Raw genomic sequence first — 14,195 nt, 5'->3', positions numbered from 1 at the left:
TGCCCCATTATTGGTGTCAGTGGCAGGAATAGTGCCTCGTTCTTGGTGTCAGAGAGAGAAATAGTGCCCCAAGTGCCCGATCAAAGCAAGCAATGGGCTGCATTTGGCCCCCGGGCCGTAGTCTGGAGATCACTGCTATAGAGTGTCACCTGAGTAACAGCTTTGAGGCTGCTGACATCACATCCAAGATGGTGGACACACTCTCAGAGCTTTTGGAGGTCTACACAGGGGAGGTTTTTACAGGTAAAGAGCATGCATAAAATACATTAAATGCAGATGTGATCTTATGGGATTGAAATAAATGGTCTGGTGACAGGATCTCTGATCATTGTATTGTTTTCCTTTCCCTTCCCTGATCTCCTCTGCAATGAATGAACCCGGATATGATGTGTATTACATCACTTCCAGTTTCACAGCCGTCTCCCGCTCCTGTAGCCGGGGTAGCAGCTAATCAAGCACAATCTGTGCTTGGTTAGCTGCAGTAGAGGGCAGGGGAGACATTTGGGGTCTAATAGATCGCTGACGTCTCTATAAAGAGGACCTGTCACCGCTGCCCATGCTATAAAATAGGGGGCTTGTCAGCTCCTTGAAAAAGCAATAAAGTTGCATGAAAAAGTGTTACAAATATAATTGATAAAAAAATAACTTAAATAAAATTCAAAGCAGCCCCATCACCCCGCACATGCATACAAACGCAAACGCGTATGTAAACCGCAATTGTGCCACATAGGTATCGCCATGAACGTCAGAGCAAGAGAAAGAATTCTAGGGCCAGAATTCACAGTTTACTATAAACTTATAACCTGTAAAGGCTTTTAAAAGAATCGTATCTGGACAATTTTGGGTACCATACACTATATTGTCAAAAGTATTGGGACGTCTGCCTTTACACACACAAGAAATTGAATGGCACCCCAGTCTTAGTCCGTAGGGTTCAATATTGAGTTGGCCCACCCCTTGCAACTATAACAGCTTCAACTCTTCTGGGAAGGCCGTCCACAAGGTTTAGGAGTGTGTCTATGGGAATGTTTGACCATTCTTCCAGAAGCGCACAAAGTAAGGTCCATAAAGACATGGATGAGCGAGTTTGGGGTGGAGGAACCTGACTGGCCTGCACAGAGTCCTGACCTCAACCCGATAGAACACCTTTGGGATGAATTAGAGTGGAAACCACGAGCCAGGCCTTCTCATCCAACATCAGTCCCTGACCTCACAAATGCTCTTCTGGAAGAATAGTCAAACATTCCCATAGACACACTCCTAAACCTTGTGGACGGCCTTCCCAGAAGAGTTGAAGCTGTTATAGATGCAAAGGGTGGGCCAACTCAATATTGAACCCTACGGACTAGTGCCCTGTACACACGGTCGGATTTTCCGATGGAAAAAGTGTGATCGGATTGTGTTGTCGGAAGTTCCGATCATGTGTGGGCTCCATCGGACTTTTTCCGTCGGAATTTCCGACACACCAAGTTTGAGAGCTTGCTATAAAATTTTCCGACAACAAAATCCGTTGTCGGAAATTCCGATCGTGTGTACACAAATCCGACGCACAAAGTGCCACACATGCTCAGAATAAATAAAGAGATGAAAGCTATTGGCTACTGCCCCGTTTTTAGTCCCGACGTACGTGTTTTACGTCACCGCGTTCAGAATGATCGGATTTTCCGACAACTTTGTGCGACCGTGTGTATGCAAGACAAGTTTGGCCCAAAATCCGTCGGGGGGGAAAAAAAATCAGATGGATTTTGTTGTCGGAATGTCCGATCGTGTGTACAGGGCATAAGACTGGGATGCCATTAAAGGTCATGTGCGTGTAAAGGATGTGTCCCAAAACTTTTGACAATATAGTGTAGCTTTTTGCCATTTCACAGGTACACACAGTTTTAAGGTTTGATATGTTTGGTATCTATTTACTTGACGTAATCCCAAATTTTTAAAATATAGAATATATAAAAAAATAAAAATAAAATAAAAAGGATACAATATTGTCTTTGTGTCTACTGAAAATTTATTTTAGCTAATTTTTTTCTAAAAATATGGTTTTGATAAACAGTTATTCTACAGGGTCTCTATACGCCTGTAATGTCCGTTATACGTTCATTTGCAGCCATGTGCATGAAGCCTCTAGTGCAAAGAGCCAAAGAGGTGTTCCCGGAATCCCATGCGGTGCGGCTCGGGGTGCCGATTGTAGGATGACTCCGCTAGAACAGTGGATTGGGTTGGCTTCAATGCAATAAAATGAATCTCCGAGCTCCACAATGAAGTGTATATCATAATAAAGATTTATGTAACGCGTTTCAAAGTACTTCACCGCGTCTTCCTCCGGCAAGTAGTACAACAAATCAAAGCTGTTTATAGCCCAGACTGGGCTGTTCTGGAGCTCAGAGATTTATTGCACCCCCCCCCCCCATCCACCGCTATCAGAGTCATCCGACTGTCAGCTCCCTGAACCTTGCTGCACTTCCATTTGACAGCCGACAGTCGGCTTACATACACTCCAAGTGGCTGCATCCGCCAGAATTGTGTTAACGCCCCACTGCCACCGACACATGTTACATATGAATATCTACACCCAAAAACATCAAATGATATATACATTACAGATTACCAATCCGTAGATGTGGTGGCTGCAAATTTTTTTTTTGGTTGTTCTAAGCGAATAAATAACCTTCATGTTGTCTACTATTAGGCTTTAGTATAGATCAGTGGTCTCCTAACTGTGGCTTGGATGCGGCCCTTGTTTGCCTTTATCTGGACCGTCGGAGACTTTTCCTCCCACTGACCCCAATAATGGGGCACCATTCCTCCCACTGAACCCAACGATGGGCACTATTCCTCCCACTGACACCAATAATGGTTTACTATTCCTTTGCTTCCCTTTATCTGGACCTTCGGACACTTTTCCTCCCACTGACCCCAATGATGGGGCACCGTTCCTCCCACTGACAACAACGATGGTCAACTATTCCTCCTACGGGTACCAACAATGGGGCACTATTCCTCCCACCAACACCAACGATGGGGCACTATTCCTCCTACGGGTACCAACAATGGGGCACTATTCCTCCCACCGACACCAACGATGGTCAACTATTCCTCCTATGAGTACCAACAATGGGGCACTATGCCTCCCACTGACACAAATTATGGGGCACGATTCCGCCCGCTGACATCAATAATGGGGCACCATTCCTCTCACTGACACCAACAATGAGGCACTATTCCTCCCACTGATACCAATGATGGGGCCTTATTCTTCCCACTGACATCAACAATGGGGCTCTATTCCTCCCACTGACCCCAACAATGGTGTACTATTCCTCCCACTGATACAAACAATGGGACACTATTCCTCCTACGGGTGCCAACAATGGGACACTATTCCTCCCACTGACCCCAACAATGGGGCACTATGCCTCCTGCTGACACAAATGATGGGGCACGATTCCTCCCGCTGACACCAACGATGGGACACAATTCCTCCCACTGACACCAACGATGGGGCTCTATTCCTCCCACTGACACCAACGATGGGGCACTATTCCTCCTACTGACACCAACAATGGGGCTCTATTCTTCCCACTGACATCAACAATGGGGCTCTATTCCTCCCACTGACACCAACGATGGTGTACTATTCCTCCCACTGAAACCAACAATGGGGCATTGTTCCTCCCACTGACACCAACAATGGGGCACTATTCCTCCCACTGACACCAACAATGGGGCTCTATTCCTCCCACTGACACCAACAATGGGGCTCTATTCCTCCCACTGACACCAACAATGGGGCTCTATTCCACCCACTGACACCAACAATGGGGCACTATTCCTCCCACTGACACCAACAATGGGGCTCTATTCCACCCACTGACACCACCTATGGGGCACTATTCTTCCCACTGATTCTAGCCACAGACTGCCCCCTAAAGTCAGAAGGACAGTAAACTGACCCTTTGTTTGGAGACCCCAGCTTTAGATCCTGACTGTCATATTTTTGCCCTAATGAGGGGGGTCTTTTCTAACCCCCCCCCCACACACCCACACACACAGGTGTCTTGTTTTCCTGGACACATAATTGTACATAGGCTCTTACCATTGGTTTGGTGCTCTCTGTCCTTTACACTTTATTCCATTTGGGACAGACATCAAAGCAAGTAGGATAAAGCCTGTTAATAATTACTCCGCATAGTCCCGTGACCTTCTCACCTCATTGCTGATCTCCACGTGTTCAAAATCGTTTTTGCTGTAACTCGTCTTCAGCAAGGTGTCACTCACAAGTATGCCGACGCCCCGCAGAATGAAGGAGATGAACAGGTTGATATGGATGTAATTCCTCATGCAGTGAAGTTTACTGCAAGAAACATCATAGTGACATACTCAATACAAGTCCCTCATGTGCCACCACCACATAAAAGAGACTCTGCCACTTTATGAATTTAGGGCCTGAATGGGCAAAGTGGAAGAGTCTCTTTAAAACCAAACTCCATTTCCCCCCCTCAATCTAAAAAAAAAAATCCCATTTACATAAATTTGTTCTGCAATTTTTTGACCAATTCATTTCTTTCCTCCTGTGGCAGTGGTGGATGGTCCCCCTTCCTGGACAACGCAGCCATCACATAATGGTGTTTAAGTGCCCTGCTATGGCCAGGAGTAATGTTAGCTCAGGTTGGCATGCCACAACCAAACCGCCCCCCCCTCCCCTCGTTCCCCTTCCATCCATGAAGGGCCTAGGCTCACAGAATGTGGGGAGGATGATGCTGAGCATTCTCCCAGCACCACACCCAGAAAAAAATATGGTGCTGGGCCTTGAGGAGGCATTTTTATGGTGGACAGCACTAGAGAGGAGAAGAGTATTGAAGCTCTTGAGCTAAGATGTTGGTCTGCTGATTTGGCCTATATCCCTTGGGTGGCATGAATTTCCCCCTAGGGGTGAGTCCATGAAGGCCTGGGCAGCCTGAGGAAGGGCTAGATCCCTTCATCGGGTAGTCGCTGCTGTAGGTTTTCTATCTACTACCAGTATGGTCCCTGGGACCCAATATAGACAGCAATAACAACACTTCATGACTGTAACTCGCTTATCGCCATCTCCTACTCTGGCTCTACAGGGTATTAAATATGTGTTTGGTCCAAAGAAGGACCATGTGACCAGATTAGGTCACTGATAGCATGAGCATACTACCCCTTTGTGTACATGTTGCAGCTGTTGCCTACTCTGGCACTACTGGGCATTAAAGATGCGTTTTGCTTTTCCCAAAAAAAAAAAAAAAAAATGCATTTGGGTTTGGTCCAATGAAGGACTACGTGGCCAGATTAGGTCAATGATAGCACAAGCATCCTACCCCTTTGTGTACACATTGCAGCTGTTGCCTACTCTGGCACTACTGGGCATCTAAGATGAGTTTGAGTTTGGTCCAATGAAGGACGATGTGGCCAAATTAGGTCAATGATAAGCATCCTACTCTTTGTAGCCATCTCTTACTCTAACATTACTGGGTATTAGAGATGAGTTTGGTCCAGCAATGGACCGTGTGGCCAGATTAGGTCAATGATAAGCATCCTACTCTTTGTAGCCATCTCTTACTCTAACATTACTGGGTATTAGAGATGAGTTTGGGTTTGGTCCAGCAATGGACCATGTGGCCAGATTAGGTCAATGATAAGCATCCTACTCTTTGTAGCCATCTCTTACTCTAACATTACTGGGTATTAGAGATGAGTTTGGGTTTGGTCCAGCAATGGACCATGTGGCTAGTTTAGGTCAATGATAAGCATCCTACTCTTTGTAGCCATCTCTTACTCTAACATTACTGGGTATTAGAGATGAGTTTGGGTTTGGTCCAGCAATGGACCACGTGGCCAGATTAGGTCAATAATGGCATGAGCATCCTGCCCCTTACATTACAGGTTATGGAAAATAAAAATGTATAAAGGGATGGAAGAAGCTTGACCATATGGAAACCGTTCCTCCCCACATTAGCAGAATCCATAAAATACCTGAATCCGACAAGGATGGCGAGGGCCAGTATGAGAGCAGCTACCGAGCTGGAATATCCTACGGTGTACATGACCTTAAAGTTTTCATAGGTCTTGAAAAAAATTTCCTGTAAATGTAAAACAAATCATCACAAATGACTCTTCTGTCTTGAATAATATGGTCTGCTAGAAGAAACAGAACTTCATATCTCAAAATTATTTGTGAGGTCAACAAGCTTACCAATTTTTATAGGGAAGGGGTCTCCAACGTTCTAAACAAAGGGCCAGTATACTGCTCTTCAGAACTGTGGCCTTTGGGGAGTAAGAAAGGTCTGAATGTCAGTTGGGAAAAACAGTGCCCCATCTTTGGTGTTGGTGAGAAGAATAGTGCCCCATCAACGGTGTCATTGGGACCCATTGTCGGAGTCATTGGGAGAAATTGTGCCCCATTGTTGGTGTCAGTGGGAGGTATAGTGCCCCGTCAGTGGACGAAATTGTGCCCCATCATTGACTTCATTGAGAGGAACTGTGCCCCATTGTTGGTGTCATTAGGAAAAATTGTGCCCCTTCAATGGTATCACTGGGCCCCACTGTTGGTGTCACTGGAAGAAATTGTGCCCCATTGTTGGCGTCAGTGAGAGGAATAGTGCCCCATCATTGGTGCCAGTGGAGGGGAATTATGCCCCATTGTTGAATGAAATAGTGTCCTAAGGCCTGTATAAAAGCAAAAAAAGGGCCACAGTTTGCAGACCACTGTTATAGGGCAAGTTTGAAACTTTACCGTGTTTGTCAAGCCAAATAATGTGGGGAAGGAAATGCTAAAGTGCGGCTTAACCACTGTTTTTTTAAATCCCACACATCTGCATGTCTAAACTTAGCTGTACAGGTCTTGGCCATCTTGCAGCCTGTGAATGGGCAGTGACGGGAGAAGCAGCGTACACATAAACTAATTTCTTGGTCACCCTGCTCTTTCCCCCTATAAGCTTGCTCCTGAAGGAAACCAGTGCAAATGCAAGCTGATAGTGTCCTACTTGGAACTTGAACGAGGGACTCCAGTGCCGCAAGGCAGAGGTGCTAACCACTGCAGCACACCTTATTGGCTCCTTGTGCTGCTTCTCCCTTCCGCTGTGTGAGCTCTGCTTTACGGCAGCTTGGAAGAAGCGGATATCACATCAAATTCAGGTATTTACACTGCTTGCATTAAGCTGATTTGACTGATTGCTCAGTTTGGTGTGTATTGCTAGAGAGTTTTTTTTTCTTGGGAGGGTGCATGTGATCAACACAGGGCCAATCAGCACTGTCCAGACAGAGGGTCAAGAGTCATGCAGCCTCATAGGACAATCAGAGTAAAATGAAAACTCCTACAAACTTTAACCAGACACTAATGGAAGTCACAAGACTGCTATATACTGCTGATGAGAAAAGGTATTTAGCAGTTTATAGTTACTAAAATTGAATTTCCATGTTCTGTGTACTGTGGGAGACCAGATATAATGAATGCAGGCTCCTGGGTTTAGTAACACTTTAATACATTTTTTTTTTAATGCAAGCTGTGCAAGTACCCGAATTTGATTTGGTATCTGCCTCCTGCATTATCTATACAGCAGAGCTCTGTCTATGGGAGGCAGAAGCAGAGCACAGGAATAGTTAGGCGTGCTGCAATATTAGGAGTCGCAATAATAGCAGAAAAGAGCAGAGTACTAGAGAGATGAGCTCATCAGTCTTCTGCTTCTCTTTCACTGTCCAATCACGGGGTGGGGGAGGGTACCTGTAAGTGAAAGTGAAACTGCAGCACAGAAAGATCAGGTCACCTTCCCTGCTATACAGGGCTCTGTTGCGTGACAGAGCTGTGTAAATCAAAGGACTGGATGAACAGAAATACAATCATTCAGTAGTTAAAATGGCTCATATATTTATATATATATTATTTGATGACTACACCGTCTTGTATATGGACCTGCAGTTCAGCTTCTGGGTTCCTACCTTGACAGGCCCCTATTGAATTATGAATTGAAGTAGAAAATCTGTTTAAATAAATCCAGTTGTTATATAAATGCTCTGGCTTTGGCATACCTGTATATAAACTGCAATCCACAAAACGTATACAGCCAGGAATTTGAACAAATGACTTGTTTATAGCCGTGTCTTCTGGAACGACCACGGCGGCAGGAAGTAACAACTCAAACGCTTGCAGCTTTAGCAGAAGAAGGGCCAAAACCTGAGACCCACGAGTGGGAATGAGCTGAGGAATTTCAATGGCACAAATCCCACCACCCTTCAGGAACTGCCAGATAAAGGAACAATGAGACCCAGGAGACAGACACCTTATCGAGAATGGGGGCTACAATGACTACGAGGCCCTGGCAGTCTGCACAGCCCGGCACCAACAATCGTTCTTCAACAGAGTCCGACACCAATCAATGAGGTCACTGGGCTTGACGTAAATGTTTAAACAAATTTGTGTTCCCAATTACGTGTGCTACATAAAACAATGGTATTCTTATCTTATATGCCAAAGATTTAAGAGAGTGCTGGCAATGGAGGCAAGAGAAAATAAATCCTCTGGGCTACTTGTGCTTTTACAAATGAGGGCTGGCCATCAAACATTTGTTTGCACGCCATGTGCAAGGTGACATTTTCAGCCCCTGAAGCTCTTATTTTCCTACAATTGCCATGATGTTTATGTACCAAACCTGGCCCTTGGGACTTCTGCTGGCCAGGTGAAACCACAGAAAAATATTTGTAGATCCTACTCTTCCTGTGGATCATTCCTACCCTCCAACTATGCAATAGGGTGCTTCAGCACCCAATAGAATGGTGTGCAGTTGGATTATACTGCTATCCAACAGGGTGCCTCAGCAGCCAATAGAGAGATGCTCAATTGAATCTCCCCACTATCCAAAAAGTTGCTCCAGCAGCCAATAGAAAGGTGCACAAATGGATCTTCCCACCACCCATTAGGGTCCTTCAGCAGCCAATAGAGAGGTACCCAAGTGAATCCTTCTACTATTCAATAGGGTACCCCAGCATCCAATAGAAAGGTACCCAGGTAGATTATACCACTATCCAACAGGGTGCCTCAACAGCCAATAGAGAGATGCCCGATTGGATCACACCACTATCCAATAAGTTGCTCCAGCAGCCGATAAAAAGGTGCCTAGTTAAATCCACTTACTAGTCAATAGGGTGCCCCAGCAGCCAATATAAAGGTGCCCAATTGGATCTTCTCACTATCCAATAGGGTGCCTCAGCAGCCATTAGAGAAGTGTCCAATTTGATCCTCCTACTATCCAATAGGATGCCCCAGCAGCCAAGAAAGTGCCCAACTGGTCCTTTTCACTATCCAATAGAGTGCCTCAGCACCCAATACAGAGGTGCCCAGTTGACCTATACCGCTATCCAACAGGGTGCCTCAACAGCCAATAGAGAGGCGCTGGATTGGATTACCCCACTATGCAATAAGTTGCTCCAACCGCCAATAGAAAGGTGCCCAATTGGATCCTCCTACTATTCAATAGGTTGCTCCAGCAACCAATAGAAAGGTTCCCAATCAGATCTACCACTATCGAATAGGGTACCTCAGCAGCCAATGGAGAAGTGCCCAATTGGAGCGTTCCACTAACCAATAGCTTGCTGCAACAGCAAACAGTAAAGTGCCCAACTAGATCGTCTTACCATCTAATAGCAGCATATGCCAACCAGCACATATCAAGATGGAACATAGATTATTAAGGCATTGCATCGCATTGTGGGATGTGTTGGAGAATGCTCTTCTGCAGCACATTTTGCAAAAGTCAGAATTTGCACCCTGCAGGTGCCCAGGTTTTAAAGGTTTTCATGGTGTCTGGCAGAAATGGATCCTCAAGCAACCTATACAGTACCTAAGCACATTGCTGTTAAAACGAAGACTCAAATACAGGCTTGTTTTTAGACATCCATTCAAGCATGTTATTTGCCAAGATGTTCAACCCTACTAGGCAATAATTAAAGTGGAATGAAGGGCAAAATAAATCTGCAGTTTTTGTTTTCCTGTATTAGTTTTACCTGCGAGTGGATCTGAGTCAATAACCATGGTGATGTTGTTTCTTAGTTCTTTCCATAATGTTCTGAAAACATGGATACTAGAAGCCTTTGAACTGGTTGTCCATCAGGCTGGCAGCCAGTTACTCCTCCTTAGATTTTACCCAATTATGAAATGAAATTACCTCAACTTTCAGGTCCTCCAAGTCCCGCTGACATTCAAGGGTTTCATTTTGACGGTTGGATGACTCTACCCATTGCCCATCGGGACCGCAGTGCTTGTACACGAAGCCATGCTGCACTGAGAAGGGACACACTTGTTATTGTACAGAATGACGTAAAAAAAAATTATGGTCTACCCAATACTGATAATTTTAGAATTTTATGAAGAGACGCTGATAAACTGAATAAACCAGCTGGCTACTCACTTTGTCATCATCGATGTTATGTTCTCCAGCTCCAAATTCTAATTTCTCTTGTTACAGCAAGTGAAGCATTGACCCTCTCTCCAGAAAATCCAACAGATGGGGTGAAGGCTCCTTGCTGCGTCCATAGTATAGCAACCCTACTAGATAGGTGCTAGGATGTAGTTCAGTATAGCGTGGTCTCCTGCTTAACAGAAAGCTTCAATTGTTTAGCGAGGGTCTCCTGTGTGACTCACAGTGCTGCTGCTGTGATTGGCTCCTCTGTATCCAGGAAACTTTGGAAAGTTCTGGGTGAACAGGAGTGACCCATGCAGAGCAGAAGCATGAATATGAATGCCCTCTCAGCCAATTACATGCTGGGTGCTGGTATTTATATTTAGTGAGACATTGGGATCTGGGTCTTCCTCCAGAAAGAGCAGTCCAATTGGGGAGGGGCCAGAGACCCCTCCCCAGCACAGGCTGCCATGAGGCCTCAGGTGGGTGACCTGAGGGTCTGAACACTGAATACTGAAACCCAGGGTTCTCCTGAGAGCTGACTGAGGGACTATGTCCATGGGTCCTGTCTGGTATCACACTTACAGTTCACCTAAGCAACTGCTGTGACCTAGAAGTAAGGGGGTCACCAAGTAAGTGGGTAAGTTATGTTCCTTGAAAGTTTAGCCTTGAGTCATGCCACCTGTACTTTTCTTCTGCACAGGGAGGGGAGTTCCTGGCCCCTGTTTGCTAAAGCGGACGGGGGTACACCAATTATTTGTGAAGATATATGCTCACTATGGACACTTTGCAAAGATATGTGCTTATTATGGACACTTTGCGAAGATATCCACCCAGTTCCCAATCTGTTTAGTGAAGGGCAATGTTGCACTCCAGAGAGGAGGGGGTCTCCTGAGTGTGTGTGCCTTTACTACCACTGAGGCCCAGTCTGGGTCTCCATCTTGGGAAAAAAAAAGGGGACTGTAAAGCTGCTGTTGCTTTGCCTGAGAGCCCATATATATTGCCAAGGTGGTTAGACAGATGAGATTGTCTATTTTCTTTTGTAGCTGTGTTTAAGGGCTCTGGAAGATAACGTGGCAAAAGTTTGCCTTTAGGGGGCAGTTTATGGAAGACCCATCTATGTGAACAGTGGGAGTAGACATATAGTTTGTTTTATTGTGGGAAGGTCATCTCTCCGGAGAGGATGTTCCCACAATTAGCTAAAAAGAGAATGAACTGTCTTTACTATTGTGCTTTCTTGCAGGACTGCAAGGATTAATCTGGTCACGGCTGAGGCAAATTTCACCATTACTGTTGATTGATATTGAACTATGTAAATATGTTAGCTAGCTAGGAGCAGCTAGGGTTGTTTCATTGTCACCCCACCAATCATCTACATTTTTGTTGTGGGTTGCACTAAACAAAGTTGCACTGGGTAGGGCTCTACCTACTAATCTTGTGAATATATGTACAACAGGTGGTTACGTTTTCTTATTTATTGTGTGTATACACAGGTACAGCAAACAATATATATTTTTCTACGCTATTGTATTTTATTGGCCACATATGGGGTATTGAGAAATGAGCAACGCTGATCTGACCAACCCTTTATACTAAATTCACACCACCCATGTGTACCCCATGATATTTCATTGTATGATATTCCACAATGCAAAAAAGTGCTACTGCAATCATAAACAAATATTACAGAACATAAAATTTGCAAAACATATTAAAGTGCTAAAGTGCAAATGTAATCGGTCTAAAACAGTATAATGTGCAAACTATTCAGAAACAAAGTGCTATCGTGCAATAATCAAATCAGCCATCACTTTAAAAAAGCCAGGAAGGCAAAGAAAAAAAAAACCTGTTATTTTCAATACAAAAGTCCTAGAACCATCCAATATTGTGTTGTATCAAGAGTGTGCATCACCTAGTGTGATCCTTCACCATTATCACTCACCAGAAACACAGGCTGGTCAAAATTATAAACCAGCTACTGCGCCAAACAGATCCAGTGGCGGGGCTGGTGCTCAATATTTTTTTTGGGGGGGGGCCGCTGCAGAAGCCATCACCAACACCCCCCCCAGTGCTCTGCACCCCGAGCCCACCCTTTTTTGAAGCCAATTGGAGCCTCAGGCTCTTATGTACTTCCAAAACGAAAAAAAAAAAAAACCACCATTGAAATCCATGCGTCTGACACCCTGCATGTAGATTAGGGGTTGGCAGGAGCGTTGCTAGGTCTACAAAAGATCTGGGGCTAGAGCCCATAGCAGCATAGTAAAGAAAGTCATACACTTGGGCGAGCATATACATGTATATATAGTAATATACGTGTGTGTGTGAATATATATCCCTAGAGAGCCCCCCACTTACATCAGGGTCCCCAGAGAGTCCCCCTTACATCAGGGTCCCCAGAGAGCCCCCCTTACATCAGGGTCCCTAGAGAGCCTCCTCCTTACATCGGAGTCCTCAGAGAGCCTCCCCCTTTCATCAGGGTACCCAGAGGGCCCCCCATTTACATCAGGGTTCCCAGAGAGTCCCCCTTACATTAGAGTCCCCTGAGAGCCTCCCCCTTAAATCTGGGTCCTTAGAGAGCCTCTGCCTTAAAATCAGGGTCCCCAGAGAGCCTCTCCCTTGCATCAGGGTCCCCAGAGAGCCCCCCACTTACATAAGGGTTCCCAGAGAGCCTCCCCTCCCCTTTGGGGACCCCTGCAGAGACTCGGGGCTATTGGCCCCAGATTCTGGGCTATAGCCCCAAAAGCCACCCCCCAGCAACGCCCCTGGGGGTTGGACACATGGATTGGGGGGGGGGGGGTCCTTATGGACCCACTGCTCCACTCCAGACTCGGCTTTTATGATAACTCTTCTCCCATAGATCATCGCCACACATAGGAGGGAGGATAGAAAGATGGAAGCTTCCATAGTGTGAAATCATTAAAACAGCTGAAATTTGAGTTGATGGTGGACCACCGCTTTAGATATAACAGCAGCAAAGTTGGACCTCGCTACATCTATTACTTGCTTTCTAATTACTCTTCCACTGCTCTGTTCGCCTGTATAAGCTCCAACAAGTAGAAGAACTTGATATTTCGTTTCACTCCTTGCATTTAATGTAAAAGTAGGGGAGTAATGGGAACGTTAGTACATAGAGGTAGGAGGACGGGTTGATCACCCTTCATGGACCGAGGACAGGTTTACACCTCAACCATGTCCAGCGCAGCACTCTTATGCCCTGTAGACACGACCGGTTTTGCCGTCGGAATAAACTCTGAAGGTTTTTCTGATGGAGTTCCGACGGAATGCCGCTCAAGCTGTCTTGCATACACACGGTCACACCAAATTCCGACCATCCAGAACGCGGTGATGTACAACACGTAAGACGGGACTAGAAAACGGAAGTTCAATAGCCAGTAGCCAATAGCTTCCATCTCGTACTTGCTTCAGAGCATGCGTCGTTTTTGGTGCGTCGGAATATACAGACGAGCGGTTTTTCTGATAGTAATTTGTTCCGTCGGAAAAATATAGAACATGTTCTCTATCCAAGTCCGTCTGAATTTTCGACAGAAAAAGTCCGATGGGGCATACACACGGTCCGAATATACGATGAAAAGCTCCCGTCGGACTCTTTCTGTCGGAAATTCTGCTCGTATGTACGTGGCATTAGTCCTCCTCCAGTCCCAACTGCCCTACCTCTCACAGGACCACGGTCTTTCAATCCACTTCCTGTGAGTTCAGGAGGTCAAGGACGCACCTCCTGGAAGTGTGTCATCAAGCCACCCTGGCTTTCGGGAGAAGGTT

At 45.6% G+C, this 14,195-nt stretch overlaps 1 protein-coding gene across 3 annotated transcripts in view; it reads right to left on the bottom strand.

The window, feature by feature from the left end:
* GCGR (glucagon receptor) overlaps nucleotides 1-14,195 on the bottom strand; it is a 111,947-nt gene that overhangs the window by 36,266 nt on the left and 61,486 nt on the right. For all 3 annotated transcript variants that reach the window (XM_073606735.1, XM_073606736.1, XM_073606737.1), the window contains exons 5-7: nucleotides 10,182-10,297; nucleotides 5,998-6,104; nucleotides 4,210-4,354 (exon numbers count right to left, since the gene is read on the bottom strand). In XM_073606735.1, the coding sequence (XP_073462836.1) occupies nucleotides 4,210-4,354; nucleotides 5,998-6,104; nucleotides 10,182-10,297 (368 nt within the window). The remainder of the gene's footprint in view (nucleotides 1-4,209; nucleotides 4,355-5,997; nucleotides 6,105-10,181; nucleotides 10,298-14,195) is intronic.

The sequence above is a fragment of the Aquarana catesbeiana genome, linkage group LG12 (genome assembly GCF_042186555.1).
Source record: "Aquarana catesbeiana isolate 2022-GZ linkage group LG12, ASM4218655v1, whole genome shotgun sequence".
Taxonomy (NCBI): domain Eukaryota; kingdom Metazoa; phylum Chordata; class Amphibia; order Anura; family Ranidae; genus Aquarana; species Aquarana catesbeiana.
This window is presented reverse-complemented; position numbering and strand designations above follow the sequence as displayed.